At 40.8% G+C, this 22,816-nt stretch overlaps 1 protein-coding gene across 1 annotated transcript in view; it reads left to right on the top strand.

Moving 5' to 3' along the window:
* hcn4 (hyperpolarization activated cyclic nucleotide-gated potassium channel 4) overlaps positions 1–22,816 on the top strand; it is a 306,960-nt gene that overhangs the window by 246,572 nt on the left and 37,572 nt on the right. Inside the window, exons 5-6 of the mRNA XM_062067018.1 lie at positions 7,985–8,131; positions 8,359–8,599. Coding sequence (XP_061923002.1) covers positions 7,985–8,131; positions 8,359–8,599 — 388 coding nt within the window. The remainder of the gene's footprint in view (positions 1–7,984; positions 8,132–8,358; positions 8,600–22,816) is intronic.

The raw sequence follows: 22,816 nt of genomic DNA, 5'->3' as shown, positions 1-22,816 counted from the left end.
TAAGAAACATATGTTTAATGTACCATAACATTTGCTGTTAAAACATGAAGCCAATAATTATATTTTTTGTGGACACTTTTATTTTGAAAAATATCCAAGTATCGAAATACATTATGGTACCGGTACCAAAATATTCGTATCGGGACAACCTTACTACTTACATAACTTATAGGTCCAGGACCTTAAAGTTCCTCAACTTCCGGTGAGAAAAGGGCTGCAACATATTGACCGCACTCACTAGACCAGCGCTACTTAACTGGCCGCCCAAGATCCTCATCCAGACTGGAAATGACACCAGACTGGCCCACGATTGATTTCATATAGAAGATACTTGACTATTCTCAAGAATATACAAAACTAGATGAGGCAATTCCTGAAGGATTTGCTTGTGAATGCTCACATGCTGAAGTTTAACTGAAATCCTGGAATTTTGTTACAATTGTTGAAGTAGACCACACAATTCCCAAACAGGCTGAATATTTTGATGTTGGAACAGTTTGAATCAGATGAAAAATGTGGGAGTTTTGGAACTTTGAAGAATGTCCCATTCATTTCAATGGGAATTTCCCAAAAATTTGGTAATTTCAGGAAAAGCGGGAATTTTTTTGAAAATTTGAATGGTCTGAATGACTTGAAATGGTTGCCGTTGGAATTTTTCAAATCGGTCGAGAAATGTTGAAGTAGTAACATTTTTAATTGAGAAATGGTATTAAGGAATCCCTGGAATTTCAGGAAAACCGGGGATTTTTCCGGTTCGAAAAATTACTTTGTTTTTCGTCCTGATTAAGAGGAATATTTGGACGGTGGAACGGTTAAAGTGGGTTGAAAAATGTGGAAGGAGTATTCGCCAGAAAAAAGGGTTTGACAAAACGGGAATTTTCGGAATTCCTGGAATTTTTTTGAACTTGAAAAAATGTGATTTTGAATGTCCAGGATGAGTGGAATATGTTGAAGAAGGAATGGTTTGAATCGGTTAAAAATGTGGAAATGGTGGAAGTTTAACAAAATGGCCAATTCATTTTGAATGGGAAAAATGTCCCGGAAAACCTGAAATTCTGGGAAATCTGGGAATTTTTGGAATTTGCCATGGGAATTTCTGATCAATCGATTCCCGAATAGGCTGAACAGTTTGAAGTTGGAACGGTTTGAATCGAGTGAAAAATGTGGAAGAAGAAGTTGAAGTTGAATAAATAAATGCATTTTGGTGTAGAAAACCATATGTGTGAATGCTCCAAAGCATTCACACAATTAATAGTGAATAGAGAAGTCCGTCCCTCTGGTCCTTATTTCTCTGGAAATGTGGCCCCCAAAACAATTTAATTAAAAAGCCCTGCACAAGACTGACTGTCAGGTTTGCGTCGCAGACAGTGTAGCGTTAAAACATATTTTAAAGGACAAAAACCAAAAACTAGTGGAGCTGGGAGTTCACACAAAAATGTATACACGTGGAAGCCAAAAATACAAAGCAAACCAGGCAAGCAGCAACTCGTAATACACAAATACATGAAAATGTGCAAATCAACAATGATCCAGCACCCACTAATCAGTCAATCAATCAATCAATGTTTACTTATATAGCCCTAAATCACGAGTGTCTCAAAGGGCTGCACAAGCCACAACGACATCCTCGGCTCAGATCCCACATCAGGGCAAGAAAAAACTCAACCCAATGGGATGACAATGAGAAACCTTGGAGGGGACCGCAGATGTGGGGACCCCCCCCTAGGCGACTGGTGCAATGGACGTCGAGTGGATCTAGCATAATATTGTGAGAGTACAGTCCATAGTGGATCTAACATAACAGTGAGAGTCCAGTCCATAGTGGATCTAGCATAGTAGTGTAAGAGTCCAGTCCATAGTGGATCTAGCATAGTAGTGTGAGAGTCCAGTCCATAGTGGATCTAGCATAGTAGTGTGAGAGTCCAGTCCATAGTGGGGCCAGCAGGAGATCATCTTGAGCGGAGACAGGTCAGCAGCGCAGAGACGTCCCCAACTGATGCACAGAGGAGTGGTCCACCCTGGGTTCCGACTTTGGACAGCTAGCGCGTCATCTGTGGTCACCGAAGGAGAGGGGGTGCAGAGCAGAAAAGAAACGGCAGATCAACTGGTCTAAAAAGGGGGGTCTATTTAAAGGCTCAAGTATACAAATGAGTTTTAAGATGGGACTTAAATGCTTCTACTGAGGTAGCATCTCTAACTGTTACCGGGAGGGCATTCCAGAGTACTGGAGCCCGAATAGAAAACGTTAGTTATTTAGACACTAAGAAGTGAGGCCGGCATATAAAGCCCTCTGATTAGGGATCAGACGCAGGTGAGTGTCTTGACCACTAATCAGAGACAGGCGTGTACAATCAGTGGTCAGAGGCGGGGCTGAAGAAAAAAACGGGGAGAAGAACCAAAATAAGAGCGCTCAACAGGAACAGAACACGCAACACAGGAAAAACACCAAACAAAGTTTGACCTGCACTGACAGGTCCTGACACCACCATTGCATTTGATTACTACAACATCATAAACCATACCCATTATGTTAAACACTACTTCATATTATCAACACGCACCAATGCTCCTACTGTACACATTGAAGCCCACATACTACGGTACCTACCTAAGACACATTTAAACCCCACCACTATTTCAACTATGTTATGTTGATCACTTAATTGCATGTCTTTTGTCACCCTGGTCAATGATAACTTTAAAACTGAGCAAAAAAATAATATAAAGCATTCACTATTTCCTCATGCTCTTTCAGAATGTTCCAAGCATCTTAAGGGTGTCATGTCTGCGTTGATCATGTTTTTGTTTGGCCATGTGCTGTTTGTTTTTTGGACGCTTTTTAGTTCCTGGTTGTTCACTCCCTTGTTTTGTTTCCATGGTTACCCATTAGTTTCACCTGTTCCACGTTTGGACTCACACACCTGTCACCAATCATGTCACTGTTATTTAAGCCTGTCTTTTTCTGTTGGTCGGCCTGGCGACATTGTCTGCTGTTACCCTTGTCACTCATGCGTTGATTTCATGCCATTGTTCCATGATCGTTTCCATGCTTGTTCCAAGTAAGTTTTTGTTTATTCATGTCACGTTTAGCAGTTCTTTTGTTTCATGTCCTTAGTCTACGTTAAGTGTAAGTTTTTGTTTCATAGTCAAGTTTGTACCACCGCCTTGTGCACGCCTTTAGTTTGTTCTTTTTGTTATAGTAAAAATAAATATGTCCTTACCTTCACGCCATGTCCGCTCCAACTTTTATTGCATCTCGGGAAAACAAACAACCCATAGTCCGAGTCCTGACAAAGGGAAAACTTGAGTAGAAGAGGACGCAAAATAGAATGCTAGGGGCTTACCTTCATTTTCCGGTCTGCTTTTCTTTCTCTGTTTTGCCCCAGTCTCAGTCTTTCCCCCCTCAAGGGTACTCCTGATATGTGGGATCACATTGGTCTTGAGTCTTTAAATGTTTTTCCATCCATACCGAAATCTTCTTCTTCAAAGTCGTAATCCTTAAAATGATCCCTGCAAACTGCACTCCTCTCGCTGGGTCTGTCCCATTTTAAGCGAAGATGCATCTGGCAGATACACCATATTGCCACAAGTATTTGTCCACCCATCCAAATGATCAGAATCAGGTGTCCTAAGAAAGAATGGGCCGCTCTCAGGAGCTCAGTGAATTCCAGCGTGGAACTGTCATAGGAGGCCACCTGTGCAACAAATCCAGTCGGGAAATTTCCTCGCTCCTAAATATTGCAAAGTCAACTGTCGGCTTTATTATAAGAAAATGGAAGAGTTTGGGAACAACAGCAACTCAGCCACATAGTGGTAGGCCTCGTAAACTGACAGAGTGGGGTCAGCGGATCCTGAAGCGCATAGTGCAAAGACTTTCTGCACAGTCAGTTGCTACAGAGCTCCAAACTTCAAGTGACCTTCCAATTAGCCCACGCACAGTACGCAGAGAGCTTCATGGAATGGATTTCCATGGTCGAGCAGCTGCATCTAAGCCATACATCACCAAGTCCGATGCAAAGCGTGGAATGCAGTGGTGTAAAGCACGTCGCCACTGGACTCTAGAGCAGTGGAGATGTGTTCTCTGGAGTGATGAATCACACTTGTCCGTCTGGCAATCTGATGGACAAGTCTGGGTTTGGAGGTTGCCAGGAGAACGGTCCATTTCGGACTGCGTTGTGCTGAGTGTGAAATTTGGTGGAGGAGGAATTATGGTGTGGGGTTGTTTTTCAGGAGTTTTCCTTGGCCCCTTAGTTCCAGTGAAAGGAACTTTGAATGCTCCAGGATATTTTGGACAATGCCATGCTCCCAACCTTGTGGGAACAGTTTGGAGCGGGCCCCTTCCTCTTCCAACATGACTGTGTACCAGTTCACTCCATAAAGACATAGAGGATAGAGTCTGGTGTGGATGAACTTGACTGGCCTGCACAGAGTCCTGACCTGAACCCAATAGAACACCTTTGGGATGAATTAGAACGGAGACTGAGAGACAGGCCTTCTCGGCCAACATCAGTGTGTGACCTCACCAATGCGCATTTGGAAGAATGGTGGGAAATTCCTATAAACACACTCCGCAACCTTGTGGACAGCCTTCCCAGAAGAGTTGAAGCTGTAATAGCTGCAAATATTGAACCCCATGGGTTAGGAATGGGATGGCACTTCAAGTTCATATGTGAGTCAAGGCAGGTGGCCAAATACTTTTGCCAATATAGCGTATATTTGATAATTCCTTTTAATTTTGCACAAAAATATCATATTTCAGGGTGGTGATGCTGCCAATACAAATACCACGCAATATGAAAATGCCTCCAGCCTTCTGTAGGTTACATTAGCTGGCTGATACAGGCCTGCACACATTTTGGAGCTAAAAGTTGGCGTTTCAAAATGTGCTAAAACTTGTTCGAAAACAGGCCTACAATCGCTATTACACAAGTGGCAATGTTAGCATTAGAGGCGCCCTTTAACTTCACATACATCTGGTTTGCCTGAGATGTTTGTGCTTGTACGTACATTCAATGTGTGAGATGCATTTGGGAAAACATTGACGTCACGCCGAAATAAGCCAGCTAAATTTGGCACGGAGGAGTGCGGGGCAGAAAGGAGAGCAGGGTGGGTGATACGTTGCGTAAAAGGAGGATTACGAACACAGCGAGGTGTGACTGTGTGTGTGTGTGTGTGACAGAGATGACGTTACCTAGTTTGTTTTTTTCATTCATTTCTGAAAATAGTCTGTGTGGGTCTCTCCCCAAAAAGACTTTACTGTGCTGCTTCAGTCGTCCTCTTGACGATCCCTGCCTGTTGACCAGGCCGGTGAGGTCAGCTAACATAGTGGGAGTGGGGACCTCAGAGGTCATTCAATGGCGACATTGTTAGCAACAGGGGATATGATGATCAAAGCGTTGCTCCAGCATCAGCCTATGAATGCTTTATTTCTTCCCCCCCCCCTCTTTTTTTGTTATTCTTTGGCTGAGGGTCAAGGATGCTACCTGTTATTATTCCTGAGGGGCTCTCCGTGTGCTTTGATGTACATCTCTGCTTGCCGCATCCGCTTGTATTACTTTCATTTTTAACAAACAGCATAAACACTAACACCTTTTCTCTTTGATAAACACACACTGTGATATATCTTATCTTGTGTACGCTTTTTGAAGAGCGCAGTCTTTGTTTTTTTGGCCTGATACGAGGGCCGTCTTCGAGCTTAAATGTTAACAGACATAATAATACTACATCAATCACTATATTAGACTTAAATTTAGACTTAGACTTCCTTTTTATTGCCATTCAAATTGGAACTTTACAGTACAGATAAGAACTACATTTTGTTGCATTAGCTCGTTGTAGTGCAGGATAAAAGAGCAATAAGGTAAATAAATAGATTACTGTACAGATAAATATATTGCACTTTTGCATATGCATCCATATTTATGGATGTATGTTATATTGTCTTTATATTCCAGCGAGTTAATCTGTTTTGGGGGGGGGGGGGGGGAATTGAGGGGATTATTATGATGCGTTCAAGAGTCTTATGGCCTGAGAGAAGAAGCTGTTACAGAACCTGGAGGTTCTGCTACGGAACCTCTTTCTAGAGTCGAGCAGTGAAAACAGTCCTTGGTGGGGGTGGGAGGAGTCTCTGCAGATTTTTTGAGCCCTGGTCAGGCAGCGGGTTTTTGCGATTTCCTGGATAGGAGGAAGAGGAGTCCTGATGATCTTTTCCGCTGTCCTCACCACTCTCTGCAGAGACTTGTAGTCTGAGGCACTGCAGGCTCCAGTCTACACCTAATACTATATAAACCACAACTTAACCCACTATATTTATATATATATATTATACCTTGCCTGACCAGGGCTCAGAAAATCTGCAAAGACTCCTCCCACCCCCACCAAGGACTGTTTTCACTGCTGGACTCTAGAAAGAGGTTCCGCAGCCTCCGAAGTAGAACCTCCAGGTTCTGTAACAGCTTCTTCCCTCAAGCCGTAAGACTCTTGAACGCATCATAATTAAATTATCCCCTCAACTCCCCCCAAATGGATTAACTCGCTGGAATAAAAAAGACAATATAACATACATCCATAAACGTGGACGCATGTGGAAAAGTGCAATATATTTATCTGTACAGTAATCTATTTATTTATTTATATATATATATATATATATATATATATATATATATATATATATATATATATATATATATATATATATATATATATATATATATATATATATATATATATATTTAGTTAGTTTATATATATTTAGTTAGTTTATATATATTTAGTTAGTTTATATATATATGTATATATTATTTATATATATTTATTTATTTATATATGCACCTTATTGCTGTTTTATCCTGCACTACCATGAGTTTATGTAACAAAATTTTGTTCTTATCTGTGCTGTAAAGTTCAAATTTGAATGACAATAAAAAGGAAGTCTAAGTCTAAGTATACCGGGGGTTGGCAAACCAAAATGTTGAAAGAGCCATATTGGACAACCAATACAAAAAAGTAATTGGTCTGGAGCCGCAAAAAATGTAAAGTCTTATATAAGTGTTATAATGAGGACAACACATGACGTAAGTGGCTAATTACCTATATTAGCCTACTATCAAAATGACTATGTGTCGCAGGATGACGTAATATTTATTCTACACATTTGGAAAACATTAGTCAAACTTCTCAGAGGGTGAGATAACTCCTGGAAATGACTGTCTTAGAATGACCAAAGGTATATAGATGTGTGTGTCCAAGTTGAAGAAAACAGCAGGCTGTCTTCTTCTAATGGATTTATTACAATCTTTGCAAGCTGGGTAACGTTTGCTGTGGTCTGGAACAACATGGCGCACAAACAACTATCAGAAATGCAGCCAATATTACATACAGATAATGTGGCATGAGACATGCAAATTACATACACAGAGGACATAAGTAAAGGAAATTAAATGAGCTCAAATATACCTACAAACGAGGCATAATGATGCAATATGTACATACATCGAGCCTAAATAGCATGTTAGCATCGATTAGCTTGCAGTCATGCAGTGACCAAATATGCCTGATTAGCACTCCAACAAGTCAATAACATCAACAAAAGCTCACCTTTGTGCATTCCCGCACAGCATAAAGCGTTTGGTGGACAAAATGAGACAAAGAAGGAGTGGCATAAAACACGTCTTTCTTTGGCAGCACATGTAAACAAACTACGATGAGTTCAAAGATCGCTGAAATTAGTAGGACAAAACGGTGCTTGCCAAATACTCTCATCGGTGAAGCATGTATAACATAAACAGTGGGATTTCTAACAATCAGGAAGGTTTGTGTCATGTCTTCTCTCCTACAAAAAATATGTTAAAACAACATATTTTTTTCTTCGTCTTTTTCCATTTTCACACATCTCTGAAAGAGTTCCAGGGAGCCACGAGGTTGCTGACCCCCGCCTTAGGCCTTTGAGTGACCCGACTGTTGTCTTTGTGTGTCCCCACAGTACAAGCAAGTGGAGCAATACATGTCCTTCCACAAGCTGCCGGCAGACATGAGGCAAAGAATCCACGACTACTATGAGCACCGCTACCAGGGCAAGATGTTCGACGAGGAGAGCATCCTCGGAGAGCTGAACGAGCCGCTCCGAGAGGTAAGGGAACGAGTGTTTGGGGCTGTGTGAATAATGGCGCACGGGTGGGACGGGAGGGTTAAAAAATGGCATTCCCCTCGGTTCACTTCTTGTTCGCTGACATTTTACCTGGCAGGGATGGAGGATCTCAGGAAAGGGGAAGGAAATGGCGACGTTAGCCCTTCCTGCGTGTAGTTGCGTCGGGTCATTGCGTTTTTTTGTCAGACGCCGTCTCATTTCTGTTGCAGGAAATCATCAACTTCAACTGTCGAAAGCTGGTGGCGTCCATGCCTCTGTTCGCCAACGCCGACCCCAACTTTGTCACCTCCATGCTCACCAAGCTCAAGTTTGAGGTGTTCCAGCCTGGGGATTACATCATCAGAGAGGGCACCATCGGCAAGAAAATGTACTTCATCCAGCACGGAGTGGTCAGCGTGCTCACCAAGGGCAGCAAAGAGACCAAGCTGTCGGACGGCTCCTATTTTGGCGGTAAGTCTCAAATTATTCCTCCGTGATTTATTCGATATTAGCTCCCTTTGAGCTTTGAGTGGTGCGCTTGCCACCTCCCTTAAAAGTGTCCCTCATGGTTTATGCAAGACTTTTCCCCCTTCATTCACATCACAAGCGGTCTCTTCAATGTAGGACACATCCAGATGAATAAAGGGTTGGAATGTTTTCTATAGCCGACGTTAAACATTATTCTAACTGACTTTTTTTGCAACACGGTTTTATAAAGTTAAAGTTAAGTTAAAGTACCACTGATAGTCACACACACACTAGGTGTGGTGAAATTACTCTCTGCATTTGACCCATCCCTTTTTTCCACCCCCTGGGAGGTGAGGGGAGCAGTGAGCAGCAGCGGTGGCCGCGCTCGAGAATCATTTTGGTGATTTAACCCCCCAATTCCAACCCTTGATGCTGAGTGCCAAGCAGTAAGCTAATGGCTCCCTATATATTATATAATAGTTATTTCCCCATAATTCTCCACAAAAACCCAGACATGGTAACACTAGGGAACAGTAAAATAAATGGAGTGATTTTTGGTCTAGAACAGGGGTGTCCAAACCTTTTTCCTCCAAGGGCCAAAGTGAAAATGTGCCAATGGTTCAGGGACCAAACACAGCATTTTAAATGTACAGCAGCACCATGAGTGAAGCGTTAAAGTACCACTGATAGTCACACACACTCTAGGTATGGTGAAATTACCCTCTGCATTTGACCCATCCCCTTGTTCCACCCCCTGGTGGGGTGAGGGGAGCAGTGAGCAGCAGCGGTGGCCGAGCTCGGGAATTATTTTGGTGATTTAACCCTATTCAAACCCTTGATGCTGAGTGCCAAGCAGGGAGTTAATGGGTCCCATTTTTATAGTCTTTGGTATGACTCGGCCGGGGTTTGAACTCACGACCTACCGATCTCAGGGCAGACATTCTAACCACAATGCCACTGAGCCACTATGGTACCTGTTAGCATGCCATTGTTAGTGTTTTTTTTAGCAAATTTTGTAGGTTTACAAACACCTTAGTCATATTTTAGTATACTTGATGCACATTGCAGTTAGCATTTTAGCTTGCTAACATTAGCATGCTAGCTTTTTTGAGCTAACTCAACAGGTATTTAGCAATTTATATTTTGGTGTTTCACTAATGCAATGTAAGCATGTTATTGTTAGCATGTTACCTTAGTACCTTTTTAAGCTGGTTTTGCTCTTACAACAGAATCAGAATCAGAAGTACTTTATTAAGCCCCGAGGGGAAATTAAGATTTTCAGAACAATCCCATTCAAGAGCAGACAAACATTACAGGGAGACAGAACAGGATCGCTGAGGGGTCTGCCAACTTCCGGCGCCCCTTACAAAAAAGGTTAGAAACAGGTAAACACTAGGGGGGTGAGAAAAAAAAAATCTGGAGACCCAGTCTGGAGTCCAGACTGAGGCCAAGGGGGAAAAAACTCATAGCCATAGCACACATAAACATGTGTGTAAGAGGGAAACAGCCATCCATCCATCCATTTTCTACCGCTTGTCCCTTTTGGGGTCACGGGGGGTGCTGGAGCTTATCTCAGCTGCATTCAGGCATCAAGACCATTAAAGACATTAAAAGAGCAGAGCTGATGCAACCAGCTGCCACTCCTGCAGTGCCATTTCTACACAAGTAAAACAACAACAAAAACAAAAAATAATCAACCAATAATATACATTGCGCGCACACGATTGCACCATGCATAGACAAGCAACCAAACAAAAACATCATTTCAACACCCACACACACACACTGTGGTGGCCTCTGCGGTGTTCCACGCCATCGTCTGCTGGGGTGGAGGGGAGCATGGCCAGAGACAGGAGCAGACCCAATAAAGCAACCGACTCCACGGATGAGTGATAGTTTTTGTTACTAGTTGTTATCTGGCCGGCGTGCAAACTGTTAGCATTTCAGTTTGGCACTCCAGCAGTCACACACAATGTAGCCCCAAATTGCATTTTCTATTTATTTGAAAAGAAAAATGCATATATTGTACTGGTTTTGAAGACGAAAACTACCAAAATGGCCTCGCATGGTTTGATTTGTTTGGGCGCCCCTGGTTTAGACCCATACCAACATACTGTATATCAGGTAGCGAATATCATCATATCCGATAGATGGCAATCTGTTAGCATAGTGGATATGCCATCAATGATTGTGTGAGCTTGAAAGAGGCCAGTTTGAATATATGTTACATTTAGGTAGGCTAAACAAAATGACTTGGCGGGCCAAATTTGGCCCCCGGGCCCCACTTTGGGCATCCCTGGTCTAGGACATATTTTGTTTTATTCGTATTGAAGTATTTCTTGCCATCTTATGTTGTATATTTCATATATGTGATTCCCAGTTATTTTTATCATCTATTATTATACCTAAAAATGTGATTTATTTTACCTCGTCAATGTCTGCTCCTTCTTTTGGACTGCTTTTGCGTGGACAAAACTGCAGTGAGTGATGAGCCTTCTTGCCAGACAAATTCCCGGGGCCGACAAGCATTTTTTATTCAATATGATTTATAACTAAGGTTGCACGATGTAGACGATATCCAACATAAATTATATGGCGCTACAGCTTTTATTACTGTCGTCATATCACGATAATACCGCACATGTTGATGACACGGTCGACAAGCAAACGAAGGCGTCCTCATCGTGATGTAGCATTCTCGCTGGCGGCTAACGTCGATCCACAGTTGAGCTTGTAAATCACTATTTCTCGCTTCCACCCATCCATCCATCTTCTTCTGCTTAGCAGTTCAAGTACCTCGGAGTCTTGTTCACGAGTGAGGGAAGAATGGATCGTGAGATCGACAGGGGCATCGGTGCAGTGTCCTCAGTAATGCGGATGCTGTATCGATCCGTTGTGGTGAAGAAGGAGCTGAGCCGGAAGGCAAAGCTCTCAATTTACCGGTCGATCTATGTTCCCATCCTCACCTATGGTCATGACCGAAAGGACAAGATCACGGGTACAAGCGGCCCAAATGAGTTTCCTCCGCCGGGTGGCGGGGCTCTCCCTTAGAGATAGGGTGAGAAGCTCTGCCATCCGGGGGAAGCTCAAAGTAAAGCCGCTGCTCCTCCACATCGAGAGGAGCCAGATGAGGTGGTTCGGACATCTGGTCAGGATGCCACCCAAACGCCTCTCTAGGGAGGTGTTTAGGGCACGTCCGACCGGTATGAGGCCACGGGTAAAACCCAGGACATGTTGGGAAGACTATGTCTCCCGGCTGGCCTCGGAACGCCTCGGGATCCCCCAGGAAGAGCTGGTCGAAGTGGCTGGGGAGAGGAAAGTCTGGGCTTCCCTGCTTAGGCTGTTGCCCCCGCGACCCGACCTCGGATAAGCGGAAGAAGATAGATGGATGGATGGATAATCCCCTCAATTACCCCCAAAAAACTGATTAACTCGCTGGACTATAAAGACAATATAACATACATCCGTAAACCTGGATGCATATGCAAAAGTGCAATATGTTTATCTGTTCAGTAATCTATTCATATCTGCACCTTATTGCTCTTTTATCCTGCACTACAACGACCTAATGCAACACAATTTTGTTCTTATCAGTACTGTAAAGTTCAAATTTGAACGGCAATAAAAAGGAAGTCTAAGTCTAAGTTGTCAAGGCGTGGACTATGGGGTGTTTTTTTTCCCGAGATGCAAGTAAAGTTGGAGTGGACATGGCGTGAAGGTAAAGACATCATTTATTTTAACACTAAAAAAATGAACAAACAAAAAGCGCGCACATGGCGGAAGAACAAACTTGGCTTTGAAAACAATAAACCAGCACTTGGGCAAAATCTATGGACATGAAAACGAAAACACTTACTGAGACATAAAAATAGACAAAACTCACTTGGCATGGAACTATGGTAACATGGGTAGCAGAAGTCATCAGAGGTAAACAGGGGTAACAGAGTTAACGGAGTTAGTGTTGCCAGGCCGACCAACAGAAAATGACAAGCTTAAATAACACAGACATGATTAACAACAGGTGCGTGAGTGAAAACGTGAAGCAGGTGGAACTAATGGGCTGCTATGGTGACCAAACAGGAACTAGAAAGAGTCCAAAAACCAAAATAGCACATGGCCAAACAAAACATGATCACAGACATGACATAAGTAAGTTGCAAGTTGCAAACAGACACTTTTAATTCAAATGACATCAACTTCAAAGTGATTCATTGTTGCTTTGCTGAGAAGGAATCCATGTCTTTTATTCAATGCTATTTCAGTTACACAGGTGTTCCACTTGAGTTTGAGTTTATTTCGAACATGCAAGCATACAACATGATACATCACAATTTCCAGTTTCTCTTTTCAACATGTTCGAAAAGGAGTAGGAAGATGCAGAGTTTATTTAATCCTACCCCTTTTCTTTTACATAACAGTTGCTAAAACTTGTGTTCATTTCCTGTTCTCAATTTATTCACAATATACTCCATAAGTAATCACAATACAAATAAATTGGAGATGTCCGATAATATCGGTCTGCTTTAAAATGTAATATCGGAAATTCAATCAATCAATCAATCAATGTTTATTTATATAGCCCTAAATCACAAGTGTCTCAAAGGGCTGTACAAGCCACAACGACATCCTCGGTACAGAGCCCACATACGGGCAAGGAAAACTCACCCCAGTGGGACGTCGGTGAATGACTATGAGAAACCTTGGAGAGGACCGCATATGTGGGTAACCCCCCCCCCCCCCCCCTCTCTCTAGGGGAGACCGAAAGCAATGGATGTCGAGTGGGTCTGACATAATATTGTGAAAGTCCAACACATCAGCGAAAGTCCAGTCCATGGTGGGGCCAGCAGGAACCATCCCGAGCGGAGACGGGTCAGCAGCGTAGAGATGTCCCCATCCGATGAACAGGCTAGCGGTCCACCCCGGAGGAGAGTAGAAAAGAAAAGAAAAGAAACGGCAGATCAACTGGTCTAAAAAGGGAGTCTATTTAAAGGCTAGAGTATACAAATGAGTTTTAAGATGCTTCTACTGAGGTAGCATCTCTAACTTTTACCGGGAGGGCATTCCATAATATTGGAGCCCGAATAGAAAACGCTCTATAGCCCGCAGACTTTTTTTGGGCTCTGGGAATCACTAATAAGCCGGAGTTCTTTGAACGCAGATTTCTTGCCGGGACATATGGTACAATACAATCGGCAAAATAGGCAGGAGCTTGACCGTGTAGTATTTTATACGTAAGTAGTAAAACCTTAAAGTCCCATCTTAGGTGCACAGGAAGCCAGTGCAAGTGAGCCAGTATAGGCGTAATATGATCAAACTTTCTTGTTTTTGTCAAAAGTCTAGCAGCCGCATTTTGTACCATCTGTAATCTTTTAATGCTAGACATAGGGAGGCCCGAAAATAAAACGTTACAGTAATCGAGACGAGATGTAACGAACGCATGGATAATGATCTCAGCATCGCTTGTGGACAAAATGGAACGAATTTTTGCGATATTACGGAGTTGAAAGAAGGCTGTTTTAGTTATTGGTATCGTTTTTTTTATTATCAGTATCGGTGTTTTTCTTTTTTTTTTTTCTTTTTTTTTTTAATCAACATAAAAAACACAAGATACACTTACAATTAGTGCACCAACCCAAAAAACCTCCCTCCCCATTCACACTCATTCACACAAAAGGGTTGTTTCTTTCTGTTATTAATATTCTGGTTCCTACATTATATATCAATATATATCAATACAGTCTGCAAGGGATACAGTCCGTAAGCACACATGATTGTGCGTGCTGCTGGTCCACTAGTAGAACTAACCTTTAACAGTTAATTTTACTCATTTTCACTCATTACTAGTTTCTATGTAACTGTTTTTATATTGTTTTACTTTCTTTTTTATTCAATAAAATGTTTTTATTTTATTTATCTTATTTTATTTTATTAATTTTTTTAAAAAGGACCTTATCTTCACCATACCTGTTGTCCAAATTAGGCATAATAATGTGTTAATTCCACGACTGTATATATCGGTATCGGTTGATATCGGTATCGGTAATTAAGAGTTGGACAATATCGGAATAGCCATTATCGGACATCCCTAAAATAAAAAAATAAAAAAATAATACTTGGTGAAGTAAGTTACATTTCATATGGTGAGATGAATAAGATTATTTTGAAAAAAATGAACAGATGGATGGATGAAATGAATTCAGAATGTTTATCATGGTTCTTCTCCTTTGTACTTTGTAAACACGTTAAGTTTGAAGAGTTTCAATTTACTTGTTGTAAGTCAGGGGTGTCCAAACTTTTTCCACTGAGGGCCGCACACGGAAAAATTAAAGCATGCGGCATGTTAGTTTCTTTTCCTCCGCTTAGTGATATGCTTAAGTTCAGCGGGTCGCCTCGTCTGATCTGAGGTCGTATTCGAATGGGGGTGAGGAGGGGCCCCCGCTGACTCCATACAGGCTGAGGAATGGTATTTTGGCCATTTTGATATTTTTCATTTTCAAACCATAACAAAATATATGCATTTTTTATTTATTTTACCTTTAGGGGTCCCGGGGACCATAAAGGGTCTCAGTCATTAAAATGTTAAAAATAAGTCAGATTATTATTTTTTTTAAATGATTTAACGCTTACAGTAAATCTTTATATCAACTTTAAGTTGATATAAAGTAATACAAATTAAAAAAAAATGTTTTATGGCTTTTCTGTCGAAAAAAAAACTTTGTTTTTTTATAGTAAAACTGAAATATGCAGTATTTAGTAATTAGAGCCCTAAAAGATCAATAATGCAGGACACCATTGATTTTATTTATTTCATATTTTTGAGTAATCACAGTGAAAAGATAAATAAAAAATCACTAAATATATTTGGGATCCAAAAGGTGCCCCACTCATAAAGTGATACATTTTTATTAGGTTTTTCTTTTACTTTCAACACTTAAGTTACGAGATCAACTTCAGATATATCTGTCGATTTTATGCTGGAACTATTATTTTGTTTGTTTTATGCGCATTTGTCAAAGAAAACTTTGATGTTTTTATATGGCTACTACACAATATATGCAATATTTACCACATCAAACATTTTAAAGTGAAATATTTGAAGTCATTGGAGCCCTGAAAATAATTCATTATAACATGGATTTTTTGTCTTTTTTTTTTTTTTTTGAGCAATGGCAAAAAAAAGAAAAATGAAGAAAGACAAAAGAAAAAAAAACAGCCTGCATGGCAGCTTTTGTGTCAACATTGCAACTTTTTCTCATTAGATTTCACCTCATTCCACTTTTTTTAATGTTCATTTTTATTTTTACAATAGTATTTCCAGAATGTGTGGTGGGCCGGTAAACAATTAGCTGCGGGCCGCAAATGGCCCCCGGGCCGCACTTTGGACACCCCCGTTGTAAGTGAATAGTTTTCTTCTTTTGCCCGAATAAAGCGCGCAAAGGTCTTTGCCGGAGGGGGATTACCCGGCCTCGCTGACTCACTCGGTGCGGGTGGCCATTTGTCAGCGCCATAACTCTGCGAGAAAGGCACTCTGGTATTGAAGACCTATTAGCTTCCTCACCCCCGGACTCCGGCAGAGATTAGGAAAGTCGCAGAAAGATGACAGAGTCCCGTCCTCCTCATGTCACGTCTCACTCTGAAGCAAAACGAGGTGCAATCAAAGGCAGCTTTTGATAAGCACCTCAAACCGGCCTCACGCAAGGTCACAGAGCCCGCAAAGAGCCTCCACGGCCAACACATCAATTACCGCCGCTAACAAAGGGATGAACTAAAACGTCACAACAAGGTTCTCGGGCCGGCCGCCGAGACGGGCGGCGGAGATGCTGTTCAGATAAGTGTTCCAATAGTCAGAGGAGAGGAGAGGACACTTGCAGGGGGGGGAGGCATGAGGAGGGAGTGTGCATGTTGTCGTCCTATCCAGAGAGCAGGCTTGGCAGCGTTTCATGTGTCCCTTGGCATTAGGACTGCAGTCACATTACATTTCCCCCTCCCGGCGCTCGGATCGCTGTGTGCCCAAGCCGACGCTCCCATCCAGGACATGTCGTGTCCACTTTAGACATTAGGCCTTTCTCTGGCTCAAGCTAATCCAACAGCTAACAAAGTGGAGCAGACTGCTGAGTACATAATGGTGTAAATAATTCAGCCTGTTGATGAATGAATGAGTCAAGCTACGTGAATTCGCCGACCAAGCTGACGTGCACTGTATTCTCTGTGGCGTAAACCCACCACTGCAGATGCTGATTGGGCTTGACTCAAAAAAAATAATACAAAAAAACGAAAAATCTTCAACAAACCAACAAACCAGACCATGTTCATTTCATTTTTCAATTAATTGTTCATTTCATTTTTCATTTCATTTCTTTGAACAGGCACAACACACATTAATCAACATTGTGCATACGTTTGAGCTACACTGCAAAAAGTCTGTGTTCAAAAAAGAGAAAAAAAAAAATACAAAAATTAGGGGTATTTTATTTGAACTAAGCAAAAATATCTGCCAATAGAACAAGAAAATTTGGCTTGTCAAGACTTTCCAAAACAAGTAAAATTAGCTAACCTCAATGAACTCAAAAATACCTTAAAATAAGTATATTCTCACTAATAACAACTGTACTATTATATGAGTACGTATTTTCTATTGTTTCATTGAAAATAAAACAGCAAAGTCCATTTGGCTGTCATCTGTTTTAATATGAGACACAATTGTGTCAAAGTCATAATTTTTTTTTTTTACATGCATTTTTTACTCAATATAGGTCATAAAATCTCAGCAACAAGCTGTAATAGCTTACTGAGATAATTTAGGACCAAAACCCTTAAAACAAGTAAAACACTCTAACATAAAATCTTCTTAGTGAGAAGAATTATCTTATCAGACAGAAAATAAGCAAATATCCCCCTTATTTGAGATATTTAATCTTACTTAGATTTCAGTTTTTGCAGTGTACAAAGCTAGTTTCCAACCATAGACTTAGACTTAGACTTAGACAAACTTTAATTCACCCAAACAATTTTGTGGAATAGCCTTCATTTCTAAGAACAAGAATAGACTGTCGAGTTTCAGATGAAAGTTCTCTTTTTCTGGCCATTTTGAGCGTGTAATTGACCCCACAAATGTGATGCTCCAGAAACTCAATCTGCTCAAAGGAAGGTCAGTTTTGTAGCTTCTGTAACGAGCTAAACTGTTTTCAGATGTGTGAACATGATTGCACAAGGGTTTTCTAATCATTAATTAGCCTTCTGAGCCAATGAGCAAACACATTGTACCATTAGAACACTGGAGTGATAGTTGCTGGAAATGGGCCTCTATACACCTATGTAGATATTGCACCAAAAACCAGACATTTGCAGCTAGAATAGTCATTTACCACATTAGCAATGTATTGAGTGTATTTCTTTAAAGTTAAGACTAGTTTAAAGTTATCTTCATTGAAAAGTACAGTGCTTTTCCTTCAAAAATAAGGACATTTCATTGTGACCCCAAACTTTTGAACGGTAGTGTATGTCATTAGCAAGATGACAGGATCATTTCTTTTTTACCCTGACAGCTTGTGTTCTGTGATCTAAATATGACTTTATCCAGTGTAAAGCGTCATGGCTAATGGTATCAAATGCCCTCTTCAAGTCAAGGAAAACAGCCCCAACTACAACCCCCTTGTCCATCTTGGATTTTACATTTTCAATAAAAAAAAACAAGTGATAGTGTCGGTTAAATGGTTGGCTCTGTAGCCAAACTGCATGGACGAGTTTTTAAGATAGCCCAAAAGCTGGTCTGCGAAACACCCAGGCATATGTTTTGAACTTAATGAAAAAGACTGAAAATAAGCCTTGGGGCTGGGAGCCGCATGTATGGCAAAGAGACGGATCAAAGATATTAACGCACATTGTAGGTCGGAAAAAACGAAGAAAAACGGAATTTAAAAAAAATTATTTTTACAGAGATAAAAAAGAAGGATTTCCGACTATAGACGGAAAAATCACATGCCTGCACACCTCTCAGAAATCTGTGATACCACAGGGAGAATGTTAATAGTTCTGTAGTTTGTGATCTAATTTGTTTTTCCTGAATTAAAGACTGCTGTGACCATGGCTGGCTTCCAGTCTCTTGGGCACAGAGTCTGTCTAAAAGATTCATTTATTACAAACCCCGTTTCTATATGTGTTGGGAAATTGTGTTAGATGTAAATATAAACGGAATACAGTTGGTCGCTACATCTGTAAGTGCAAGTTAAAACTCTCCTATGCAAGGTGAAAACCGTTTATCAACAACACCCAGAAACGCAGTCGGCTTCGCTGGGCTTGAGCTCATCTAAGATGGACTGATACAAAGTGGAAAAGTGTTCTGTGGTCTGGCGAGTCCACATTTCAAATTGTTTTTGGAAACTGTGGACGTCGTGTCCTCCGGATCAAAGAGGAAAAGGACCATCCGGATTGTCATAGGTGCAAAGTTGAAAAGCCAGCATCTGTGATGCTATGGGGGTGTATTAGTGCCCAAAACATGGGTAACTTACACATCTGTGAAGGCGCCATTATTGCTGAAAGGTACATACAGGTTTTGGAGCAACTTATGTTGCCATCCAAGCAACGTTACCATGGACGCCCCTGCTTATTTCAGCAAGACAATGCCAAGCCACGTGTTACATCAACGTGGCTTCCTAGTAAAAAAGTGCGGGTACTAGACTGGCCTGCCTGTAGTCCAGACCTGTCTCCCATTGAAAATGTGTGGCGCATTATGAAGCCTAAAATACCACAACGGAGACCCCGGACTGTTGAACAACTTAAGCTGTACATCAAGCAAGAATGGGAAATAATTCCACCTGAGAAGCTTAAAAAATGTGTGTCCTCAGTTCCCAAACGTTTACTGAGTGTTGTTAAAAGGAAAGGCCATGTAACACAGTGGTGAACATACCCTTTCCCAACTACTTTGGCCCATGTTGCAGCCATGAAATTCTAAAGTTAATTATTATTTGCAAAAAAAAAATAAAGTTTATGAGTTTGAACATCAAATATCTTGTCTTTGTAGTGCATTCAATTGAATATGAGTTGAAAAGGATTTGCAAATCATTTTATTCCGTTTATATTTACATCTAACACAATTTCCCAACTCATATGGAAACGTGGTTTGTATTTTGGCGTTTCTGCGAGTCTTCAACAGTATGGAGTCCATACTGCTACTCACTTGTGTTGCCCTCTATTTAGAAAATAATGGCTGTGTAATAAGTCATTTTCAACTGAAAGTAAACCTAATCTGTTATACAAGCTGTGTACCAACTACCATAAAAAGCATATCAAAATGTTTCTTTCTATAAAATTGTCAATTGAGAACATGTACATTCATTGAAATGTGATTGATGGACTCCCTTTTGAGCGGTACTATAAGTTGTTATAAAAGTAGTACATCACTTATTCGACTTGAGCACCACTTCAGTTACTGTTGAATTCCCGCTTGCTTGTATAGAGACAGTCATGGCGATATCTCGCAGGTGCCACGTCCTCTGTGCGTACGTCCCACCAATTAATTTCATGAATGACTAACCCGTGTTTGGTAACAAACTCCCTGTGGTTCTGGGCTTACCTCACTGACCCCCACCCGTGGTACCACCCACAGGAATGGGACTGGCAGAAATAATCTCGGAAAAATGGAGTCAAGCGCGTAAAAGACAGAGTGGTTGAGAAAGGTGGGGGAATTTTCGATTACAGGAAAGCAAACCAGTTTGTGTTCCAAAGCTGCGGTGCATTCCCGGGCGCGGCCACCGCTGCTGCCCACTGCTCCCCTCACCTCCCAGGGGGTGAACAAGGGGATGGGTCATATGCAGAGGACAAATTTCCCCACACCAAGTGCGTGTGTGACAATCTACTTTAACTTTAAGTTAAAGTTAACTTTAACTTTATGTTTTATTCTGATGTAGGCTTACCAAAGTCGTACTAAAACATTTTGATAGATTTTTCAGCGCCGTGTGTAATGTTTTATATTTACAATAGAACATATACATTTTGGTGTTGTTTACTTGAGTCATATTGCAGGCTACATGTATCTCTTATGTGTGAATGCCATCATATTACAGTCTACACGTATCTCTGTGTGACTGCCATCTACTGGTCACACTTATCATTTCACCATGTACAAAATAAAATAGCTTTGAGGTTGGTAAGCACAACCCAAATTATTCCATACATTAGGCGCACCAGGGTTATAAGGCGCACTGTCGAGTTTTGAGAATATGAAAGGATTTTAAGTGCGCCTTATAGTCCGAAAAATATGGTAAACACCTAGTTCAGGGGTGTCCAAACTTTTTCCACTGAGGGCCGCACACTGAAATATCAAAGCAAGCCGGGGCCATTTTGATATTTTTTATTTTAAAAAACAATACAATATACTGTATGTATAAAAAAATATACATTTAGGCCTCCACTCAGGCTTGATCCTGGGGACCCCAAAGGGTTTAGGTAAAACAAATGTAAAAAATGTGTCATTATTTAGTATTATTATTATTATTCAAGGTCTAAATCTCCAGATCAACATTAGGTCTATCTGTCAATATAAAGTGTTTTTTCAAGATTTAAGTTGTATGCTCTTTTGGTCAAAGAAAACCCTGTTTTTTTATGGAAAAAACACAAAACATGCAATATTTTCCCCCAATAACATTTTAAAGTGGAATATTTGAGATTATATAATAATTGGAGTTCATAGCATAACTCATAACAACATTAATTCATTATTATTTTTGAGCAACTTAAATAGACACTTAAAAAAAAAAAGTCCCACTAAAATTATTGGGGATCCAAAAGTGTCCTGCTCAGTAAAGTATTAAAAAATAAATCATACTTTTTTTTTTAACTTTTAACACAATAGTCTCAAGATCAACTTCAGATTTATCCGTCAATTATAACTTTTGTTGTTGTTCATGTTTTTTGTTTGTTCGTTTTAGGCCCTTCTTTAAACAAAACAGCTTAGTTTTTTATATGGCAGACACAAAATATGCAACATTTTCCCCAAAAAATATTCCAAAGTGGAATATTTCATGTGACGTAATTGGAGCTTTGAATAGGTCAATAATTCATAATGACATTGATTTTGATTCATTATTATTTTTTAAAGAAAGAAACAGCCTGCATGGCAGCTTTGTGTTATTAGAGTAAACATTGCAACATGTTCTTGTTACATTTCACCTGTTTGCTCTTTTATACCACTTTTTATGTTTTTTATTTTTTTAATCGTATTTTTAGAATGTGCCGCGGGGCCGTTAAAAAATTACCTGCGGGCCGCACTTTGGACACCCCTGACCTAGTTCTCCTCTTAGTGGTTGGGGCCTGGAACAACAGCGTGGAGTGTTTCTGCATGTGGACATTATGTAGAGTGACTGGAGATGGGTGGGTAAATAGAGCAGTAAGTCAAGTACCGTCCAGGACTAACATAGTCTAGTCCAGTGTTTTTCAACCTTTTTTGAGCCAAGGCACATTTTTTTCATTGAAAAAATCCGAAGGCCCACCACCAGCAGAAATCATTCAAAAATTGAACTCGATATTGACGATAAAAAGTTGTCGTCGCAATTGTTGAATATGAATTTAAACCATAATCAACCATGCTTCACTATACTTGTCTCAAAGTACTGTCACAACCTGTCACATCCCGCCGTGACTTATTTTGAGTTTTTTGGTGTTTTCCTGTGTGTAGTGCCTTGCGCTCCTGTTTTGGTAGCTTTTCCCAATGTGTTGGTATTTTCCTGTTGCAGTTTCATGTCTTCCTTTGAGCGCTATTCCCCGCACCTGCTTTGTTTTATCAATCAAGACTATTTCAGATGTTGCTATCCTTCTTTGTGTGGACATTGTTGTCATGTCATGTACGGATGTACTTTGTGGACGCCATCTCTGCTCCACACGCTGTAAGTCTTTGCTGTCGTCCAGCATTCTGTTTTTCTTTACTTTGTAGCCAGTTCAGTTGTAGTTTCATTCTGCATAGCCATCCCTAAGCTTCAATGCCTTAGCGGCACTCACCTTTTGTTTATTTTTGGTTTAAGTATTAGACACCTTTTTACCTGCACACTGCCTCCCGCTGTCGTCTTCATATTGTGATCATGACAAACCATGTTCCCTATGTCTACAAAGCAATTAGCTACCTGCTGCCACCTATTGATATGGAAGAGTATTACACGGTCACTCTGCCGAGGTCTAGACAGCACAGACACTCAACAACGGCACATTCTTTACAAATTATAAGTACAC

The sequence above is a fragment of the Entelurus aequoreus genome, linkage group LG02, assembly GCF_033978785.1.
Source record: "Entelurus aequoreus isolate RoL-2023_Sb linkage group LG02, RoL_Eaeq_v1.1, whole genome shotgun sequence".
Taxonomy (NCBI): domain Eukaryota; kingdom Metazoa; phylum Chordata; class Actinopteri; order Syngnathiformes; family Syngnathidae; genus Entelurus; species Entelurus aequoreus.
This window is presented reverse-complemented; position numbering and strand designations above follow the sequence as displayed.